The 9,327-nt window shown below is 33.3% G+C and overlaps 1 protein-coding gene and 1 long non-coding RNA gene across 2 annotated transcripts; both read right to left on the bottom strand.

Annotated features, from left to right (window-relative positions):
• Positions 1-206: 206 nt before the first annotated feature.
• LOC141633214 (uncharacterized) lies at positions 207-2,918 on the bottom strand. Its single transcript, XM_074445664.1, has 10 exons — positions 2,868-2,918; positions 2,743-2,787; positions 2,598-2,651; positions 2,231-2,380; positions 1,854-2,089; positions 1,556-1,771; positions 1,269-1,361; positions 1,026-1,136; positions 534-933; positions 207-402 (listed from the first exon to the last, which is right to left on the bottom strand). Exons 2-9 carry the CDS (start codon positions 2,756-2,758, stop codon positions 535-537), a joined length of 1,275 nt encoding a protein of 424 aa, XP_074301765.1. The 5' UTR covers positions 2,759-2,787; positions 2,868-2,918; the 3' UTR covers positions 207-402; position 534.
• A 238-nt stretch (positions 2,919-3,156) lies between these two features.
• On the bottom strand, positions 3,157-9,084 carry LOC141633270 (uncharacterized). The gene is made up of 3 exons (XR_012538064.1): positions 8,929-9,084; positions 3,989-4,295; positions 3,157-3,177 (listed from the first exon to the last, which is right to left on the bottom strand). It is a non-coding gene; the product is annotated as an uncharacterized LOC141633270 (long non-coding RNA).
• Between the last annotated feature and the right edge of the window lie 243 nt (positions 9,085-9,327).

The raw sequence follows: 9,327 nt of genomic DNA, 5'->3' as shown, positions 1-9,327 counted from the left end.
CCGTGGCTAAACATTACTAGCCACGAAACAATACCGTGACAAAAATACTCCTACGACTAAAAATTAATAGCCTCAAATATTATCGTGACAAATTTTATAGTTTACGTGGCTAACACATTAGTAAGTAGTAGATAACACATATGGTCGTAAAAAGAAAATAAGATCTTATTGTTAATTACGTAAAATGTAGCATCCTTGTCTTTTATAAGAGTTAAGCAAGCCCTAAAAACATAAGTATTCTAAAATACATGTCCAAAAAATGGACAAAAAAATTAATATCCACGGTCGTGCACCTAAAACCAGTAAAAAATATAAATAAAATTAAAAATGTAGTGGTTTATGCTTCCGATGTAGACTTGTTTGCTCCATATTTGTACTTCCAAAGCGAACCAACATAAACACCTATAAAAAAAACGATGGAAAAAATATTAATACAAGTGTCGTTGGAAATAAATTGCGATTTATCCAATATGAATATCATTTAAAGGTAGAGTGTATTTTTTTTTAACTCAATAAAGAACGCATAAACTAACCTTAGTGAGATGGTCTGATCCCATATGACTTCAACAAATTCTCGAGTTTCTTCTGCCACATTTCATTATTAGTTGCTATCTTTTCGTCCACCTTTGCCTCAGCTTCTTTCTTGGCTGCTTCAGCTTCTTTTCGAATATCTTCTACTTCTTGTCTTGCCCTCTGTATTTCATTCCTAGCTTGTTCCATGACATCTTGAGTTGTTCGTCTAACTTCTACAACTTCCTTAACAAGATCTATACGTGAAGGCTTTACTCCAAAGCATTGTGTAATATTTTTACCTCGTCCATAGCAACGCAAATATCCATGTTTTTCTGGCCCAAGAACTTCCATAAGAATTTCGTCGTCTATCTTTTTATGAATTCCTTCTTCTCTTTCTTTCTTCTTTTTGTTTATCTCTTCCTACATAAATCGTTGAAAATAATTAACATATATAAAAGTGAGCATTTCAAAAAAAATAATAATTGAAAGATCACAAAATATCAAATCCTTACAATTTTTGTCGTGTTATAATCTAAATTAGCAATATTGACCGGATTACTTGATTTCCTTTTACGAGTTTCTAGCAATACATCAACTCGAGAACAAGTTCCTTTTCTTTGCTTCTGCAATTACAATCAAACAAATCAATCACGGTCATTTTCGTTAAATGTAAGCTAAAAAAACACAAATTGCACAAAGATAAATTACGTTATGTGATACTTATAACACCTTTTGTGTCTTAAATACAAACTTACAATATCTTCTCTAACGCGAGCATGACTTTTGGACCCAGTATAGTGAGGCATTTTTTGAAATGACCTGCTATGCTTAGCTTTGTTACTTTTCTCCTGAAACAAAAATAAATTAACACACATTAACCTGATGATTTAGTAACGTATATAATCTATTAGAAGTATATAAAATAAGTTCGATAATCATCTTTAATTGAATTGTCTGACCTATGTAACTGATGAAAATATATATGAGTAAATGAAATTTATAACAACCAACAAGTAAAAAAAAAAATTATATACAACAATACCTGAAATTTAGGACTTCGCCAGAGCTCAACCAAGTATTTCCAATCTGCTTTTAGCATGTCTTTGGGCCTATTATTCAATTGCTCCTCCTTTGTAGTAAGTTTTGGTTCAACTATATATTTTTGCTTCAACTTATACCTTCTGCCCCTAAACAAGCTCCTCGCATGCTTCATTACAGCTTCTCTTCTTAACTCAGGATTGTCAAAGTCACATATCTCCTAAAGTATATCAGAATATAGAATTTTAGGAAAAAAAGAATATTTTAGCAATAATAAAAACGATTAATTTAAACAATATTACCAAAACGCATCTCCATAAATGATCGAGTGTCTCTGTTTTGAAATCATCCCATCCATCGACTTGCACGGGACATACGGTTCGATTGCTGATTTGATCGCCGAGGAAGTAAGCATACGTTGTCGCATACTTACCAATTGGATTGCCATCGTCATCAAACTCTACGAAAATCTTTTCCCCAGGAGCTAACGCGGTAAGTTTTCTACAATACACAGGCCCTCTTGTTTTTTTTACATTACCTACATAAGATGATTGTTTCCAGTGGTAGAAAACAAAATGTCAGACTATTTCAAATAACAAGAATATACAGAATTCATTTTATCTCCAACTTTATATGTTAGGCTAACATAGTCATCTGAAAGAAAATTTTTTGCCAATACCAGAAGTAATGTTTTCATTGTCCATATGAATGATTTCTTTTGGTCCACTTAATTGACCTTCAACTTCCTTATCCCAAATCGCATCTTCATCCATGTCATGTTCATCAGACTCCCCTTCACCTTGTTCTTCCTGGGGTGTTTGTTCTGTTTCTATATGTACAAATAGTGTATAAAAAATAATTCATTAGACATCTAAGTTAGCTGTTAAGGTCCGATAAATAAAAAATATATACACAAATTGTTAATGAAGGAAAATTCAAAGATAATGAAAGTATATTTCAGTCAAATAAAAAATGTGTAGTTAATTAAACACGTAAACCACCAAACCCGTAGCCTGAATATTATAGAAGCAAGTTAAATTAAATACCTTTGTCCATTTGGATAAACTCATCATCAGTATCGTATTGGCATTCATCATCCTCTAATAAATTAGAACATAAAAATTTTCATCAATTTAATAATGAGTATTTAATTCAATGAAAAGCAAAAATATATTTGAAATTTGTTAGTACCTCTTTCCATAGCCATAAATTGATTAAATTCTTCGTTATTAATATCTGTTTCATGTAGAAAAGCATTAAGAAAATAAACGATATATTTCAAAGTAGTACAAGTTTTAGCTTCTTGTATCATGTACCATCTGAATCATCTGAATCAACGTCCTGGTTAATGTCCTGGTTAAGACCAATATGTTCCGACTATCGATAGTCTGTACAAAGACATTCTTTTAACGGTCAGTATTAGTTAAATTTAATGTATAACTTCAAGCAAACATTAAGTTAAGAAACTACCTTGTTGGACGACTTTTAAAGCCGAGGAAACTGATTGAAGTGCCTCATTCCCCATCACTTCACGTCGCTGTTTATTGTTCATTTTGAGAAAATTGGCAAGCGACAATGGTGGAATGAATTGGCTTCTCTTGCTTTGTCTTTTGTTTCAGCTTTCTTCTGCTTCATTTATAAAATAAAGGCAATTATTATATAATTTATGTTTATATTAAACAGCAAGATTGGACCAGTTATAAGCCTACTGTGAACACTACTTGGACATGGCGACAAATTTGTAAGACTAAGGACAAAATAGTGCAGGGGTATGCTAATGGAGTTTGGAGTACAAATAATGGAGTGTACACTCCTGCAGCTGGTTATCATTGGTTAATGGATAGACATGATAAGGTATGGTGGTATAATATTGTGTGGAACAGACTGAATGCTCCCAAGCATGCGTTTATAGTCTGGTTGTTTATGCTGAAGAGATTATATACCAAGGATAGACTGAGACATTTTGGTGGCTTTGGAGATACTGACTGTGAGATGTGTGGAGTGGCTATGGAAACACAGAATCTCTTGTTCTTTGAATGTGATTTCAGCAAGAGGTGTTTACAGATGCTGAATGGTTGGTTAAATTGTCCGCTCCCTTATCAGCTGTGTATGGAGTGGTGCAGGAAGTTGAGAGTAAGGTCTTTGATTAAGAGGCATGTGATCTTTGCAAGTGATACAGCTCTTATCTATCGGATTTGGTTGGCTAGAAACAGGTGTCATTTTGACAATGTGCTTACTCATCCCAATGTAATATTGCAGCAGGTTAAGCAGCAGGTAGGTATTCGTGTTAGGGCTAAAGCATGTAATTAGGATAGGTTCAGGCCTTGAAGAAGTTTGTAAAATTGGTGCTTGTAATGTCACGATAATATAATATAAGAATTTAACATTCCACCAAAAAAAAAGTAGAATATATACATCCTAAATTATAAAATCATACCTTCGTTTTAGTTACAATATCTGCCCCATTCTCACATTCTTTATCTGAATGCTGGACATCCTCACCAAACTCTGTTGTGTAATCTTCGTCTTCATCTGCAATTTTTCTTTTTTTACCTTTCTTCTTTTTCTGATTTGTAGAATCAACTAAACTAGTCATGGATGCAGCAATGCGCTTGATATTCAACGATTCCATTTTTTTCTTGTTGGCTTCAATATTCAAGAGCCTGTCTCTTTCATATTTGTTCATTGAAGTTGGAGGCATATCTGCCCGTGTCTTCGTTTTTCCTGTCTTTGACATTTAGAAGCTATCAAAATAACCCATGTTAAAGAATAATAATATAATAAGCGACTTTAGCACAAAAGCATTCATTTAAAAAAAGAAAGGGAAACATGTCCATGTATAATAACCACAGTGCGAACTCAACACAACACAAATGTCTCAAATTAAGCATATAAATATCAAGCTATATCAAAATCTTCGTCGACCTCTTCATCACGATCAATATCACTAAAATCTTCATCGTCATCAGAGCTTTCATCAATGTTATCGTTTTCAGTTCCTATGACATTTAGTTCCTTGGGTTGATTTTGGTTCGTTGAATCAACAACAGTATCTTCCATGTCATCTCTTATAAGTTCTGATGTTGTATCAATATAATCAACACTTAGTGTAGCTAAAAACTCATCATATGTGGATCCTGGATGACTTTGTTGCAAAGCATCCCCATCATTTTCACATTGCTCTTTTTCTAGAATATCATAATGGTGTCTTGGATGAGTCTTGATAACCATAAGCCAATTTGGGTCAATCCCATCTTTAACATAAAAAACTTGTTCAGCTTGGGACATAAGCACGAAAGGCTCCGTTATATGTAACCTCTTTTTAGAATTAATGCTAACAAAACCAAATTTGTCAACCTTGACACCTTTGCCGGGACTATGAACATCCCACAAATCACAGCGAAACAATACAACACGATTTCCATCCAAATATCGTAGACAAATTATATCTGTCAGAACTCCATAATAATCATGTCCAACCCCCTTTACCATTACTCCACTATTTTGATTTCTCCTCTTTGTTTCAACATCTCTTGTATGAAATCTAAAACCATTTGCTAAAAAACCCCTGAAATACTGAACACCTTTGAAAGGACCTAACGACAAAGTTTTTAAATCTTGAAGCACTTGACCATCTCCTTCCTCGAATAAGCATGAAATCTAGTTACAATAAATGGTTTATTAAAAATATATCTTTTAAGTGTTTAAAAAAAATATAATTAAATTAATACTATTATATGAAGTTTTCTAAAAAAAAAAAACTTACCCGATCTTGGAACCACATAGATAGACAATCGTCAAACAAGCCTTCTGTGTATTCACTAGTTAAAGAATGAAAATTAAAAATAATAATATAGATAGTTGATATAATTCTAAAATGAGCTAAAATTGTTAAATGACCACTGAGTACCTTATATATGTTTGAGCTTCCTCACAATTCCTAAGCACATATTCATGAGCTTGTGTTACTTCAATATCAGTAAGCAACCGTGTTTTTGGTTTTCCTAAAGGCGAGCCTAAAGGTTTGAATATTGCTAGACCCTTATAACCTTCAATTTGCTTATCTGCATTTCTTTCGTACTGGTTAAATTTTGTCTCAATTTCACTCAGGTACTTCGAACAAAAATTCATGCATTATTCAATAATATATCCTTCTGCAATCGAACCTTCTGGTCTATTCCTATTACGTACATAGCACTTAAACTTGCGTAGAAGCCTATAAAATATTAGTAAGCATGTTAGTCTATAGCTAGTTATTATATTAAAATTAATTTAGTAGTGTTGTAAAACACTATATAGTACCTCTCTACTGGATACATCCAACGATATTGCACAGGTCCAGCGATTTTTGCTTCCGCAGGAAGGTGAACACATAGATGCACCATAATATCAAAAAAAGAAGGAAGAAATATTTTTTCCATCTCACACAATGTAAGAATGATTCTATCTTGAATGCGATCTAAGACCTCTAGATTTAATGTTCTTGAACATAACTCCTTAAAAAATATGCTAATTTTAGCAATCACCTCATATACTTTAGGTTGTGACACTCCACGGATAGAAAATGGCAATAACTGCTCCAAAATTACATGACAATCGTGAGATTTGAGCCCCAATATCTTACGTTTGTCTAAATTTATGCATTTGGAGATGTTAGAAGAGTACCCATCTGGAACTTTTAAGCCTTCCAAAAATTTAAACACCTTATCCTTCTGACTTTTAGATAAGGTATAAGGCGCTGGTGGGATATGTCATTTCCCATTTATAAGCTTAGGAGCTAGATGTTTCATAATCTTCAACAATTTCAAATCATGTCTTGCTTTTATGCTATCTTTGGTTTTTCCTTCAATGTCAAGTAACGTGCCAAGAATATTGTCACACACATTTTTTTCAATATGCATAACATCCAGATTGTGGCGAAGCAATAAGCTACTCCAGTATGGCAAGTCAAAAAATATGCTCTTCTTTTTCCAATTATCACCTCTCTTTGGGTGAGTAACAGTTTTTCCAAACTTCATGTCTTTAAAATCGTGAAGATGAGATAGAATATCATGACCTGATAGTGGTGCTGGAGGGTCTCTTCTCTCCGGTTTGCCATTAAAAGTTTTACTATCCCTCCATTTATGATCACTAGATAGAAAACAACGATGATCCATGTAACATATCTTTGAACAATTAGGCAATCGCATCGAGTTTTTGTCATTCATACAACAAGGACATGCCTTATAATCTTTTGTAGACCATCCAGACAAGTTTGCGTAAGCAGGAAAGTCATTGATAGTCCACATAAATGCAGCATGCATATTGAAATATTCACGAGTAGAAGCATCAAAAGTTATAGATCCAACATCCCATAGTTGCTTTAATTCTTCAACTAAAGGCTGCAAGTATACATCGATATTATTGCCGGGGCCACTCTTCCCAGGGATTAACAAAGATAGAATTGAATAAGGTTGTTTCATGCACATCCATGGCGGGAGGTTATATATAACAATTACGACTGGCCATATACTGTAGTCACTTCTAAGGCCGCCGAAAGGGTTAAACCCATGCTTCACTATCACTAGCCTAGTCTTACATTTCTAGGGTCTTTGGCAAATGAAGGATACAACTTATCAAAATGCTTCCATGCTTCACTATCACTAGGATGTCTAAGAACTCCATCATCAGTTTTACATTTCGAATGCCATCTCATATCTTCAGAGGTTTTAGTTGACATGAACAGCCTTTGTAATCTAGGAGTTATTGGAAAATATCGTAGTACATTTGGGGAGATTTTATCACGCACTTTATTACATACTTTGCACTTTTCAAGATATATATTCTCCTTCCAAAATAGCATACAATCATTTTCACAAGCTTCTATTTTTTCATAATCAAATCCCAAATCAGTAATCATTTTTCGTGCTTCATAATATGACGAAGGAATATCTGCTCCCGTAGGCAATACATTCTTGAACATTTGATGCATACTAGAAAAAGCTTTATTTGTCATCCCATCCATACATTTAGTTTGGAACAATTTCAAAATAAATGACAACTTTGAATGATCTTCACACCGGGATACGAGAGAGGTACATTGCGCATCATTAATCAATTTTTCAATAATTTTTTCTTCATTAACATCTTTTCTACGAGTATCTTCTTCGAAAGAAGCATCATTTGTAAATTCAGCACCCTCGTTTATTTCACCGATCATTGATATAGGTTCACGAGATTCATGAATCATAGCAAAGATATGATCATTACTACTCTCTTCTAATTCACCTCTACATCGTTTGAGTGGAGTTTTATATTCACCGTGATAAACCCAACGAACATATCCACGAACTATTCCATTTAGCATTAGATCATCAAATATATTTTCTCTTTTCTTATGGTGTTTGTTATTGCATGTATAACAAGGACAAGGGACAGTAGGTTCCTCATCATTAGTATCACTAGCTGAAGGTGAATTAGCGAATGCAAAATCAAGAAACTCTTTAACTCCATTTATATACAACTCACTAGTCCTATCATTGCATCCCATCCATTCTAATCTTCTCTTGAAAGCATCCGTTGTATCCATGAGTGTAGAAGACGAGTAACTAAGATATAAAAAAATAAAATAAAATTCCATTTTACTAAAAAAACGAAATAAAAAACGTTAAAAACCACGAAATTAATTATAGGGCATGGCATAATTGTAAAGTTGAGCATAAAATGGATGTCGAAAATTATTTTGCAATGATATATAAAATACGAAGGCCAAGTATACCCGGAATAGTATTAAGAGGTGGTATTAAAGGGTGTCCAAAGCTTGTTCTTTTGCTTTTAATGTTACATTGATTCGTCTAAGAGTTGTTGAATGAACAAGCTTAAAGGTAGCTAAATTCAGTTTAGTTTAATCTAGTTTTGAATGTTGGAAAAAATATGGTCTAAGTAACACGTCTTGGCTGTTAACAAAAATTTAGATTGGGACGGAGGGATGTTTTAATCAAAAGTAAACAAATGATTAGGACGGGTGAAATATAGGAAGGGATATTATAATGGAAGAATTCTGCTCCAGATTTTTTTGCATTTTCATCATCCTAAGTCGTGATGAGTTTAACACGATTTGTACTCATACGCAGACTGAAGTATGACTGGCGCGATTCTCACTCTTTGTGCCCTACAAATTGTACGTAACAACCAAATGAACTGTAAAACAACTAAATAATTTAATATCCATAATTTGCAATCCCCAATCCCCAAAATTTCAATTCACAATTATCAATTTAGAATAAGCAATATGGAATCCATAATTCACAGAAAAACAATTCACAATTCGCAAAAAACAATCCACAAATTATAATTGAAACATAATTTTAATTGAATACGGTAAATAAGACGACTTACTAGTGTCCCGTAGATTCGACGTGAGCACAGTGCGTAGAAGGATGCAGCCAAAGCAAATCCAAAGAAGATGAATGGTTTCACAGTAATACGTTTTTAGGTTTTTGATTAATTTGGTACTTCTTTGTTTTTGGCAAAATATTGATCGATATGAACGTGGTAGAGTTGTCTACCGAAAAACATGGTATAAGAATTTGGCGGTACGTTAATGTTATTAGCGTTTTACTAACTTTTGTAGGTCCCGTGATAATTTTAGATTGTCATGTATATGGATTTTAATAATTAAAAAAATATTATTGTCTGAGACGGTCTTATACTATGGGATGATTTCAATGCGTAAAAAAACAACTCACTTACTAGCATTATGTGAATAATTTTTAATAAAAATGATCTATCTCACAA

Source organism: Silene latifolia, chromosome Y (genome assembly GCF_048544455.1).
Source record: "Silene latifolia isolate original U9 population chromosome Y, ASM4854445v1, whole genome shotgun sequence".
NCBI lineage: Eukaryota > Viridiplantae > Streptophyta > Magnoliopsida > Caryophyllales > Caryophyllaceae > Silene > Silene latifolia.
The sequence above is the reverse complement of the archived record's forward strand: the minus strand, read 5'-3'. Positions and strand labels throughout refer to the sequence as shown.

Bases quoted from the DNA above. Each gene is read 5' to 3' on its own strand.
- LOC141633214 (XM_074445664.1), bottom strand. The intron at 2,381-2,597 runs GTATTTAATTTA...TTGTACATATAG, and splicing joins GTTTATCCAAATGGACAAAG to AAACAGAACAAACACCCCAG. The intron at 934-1,025 runs GTAAGGATTTGA...CGATTTATGTAG, and splicing joins ATTATAACACGACAAAAATT to GAAGAGATAAACAAAAAGAA.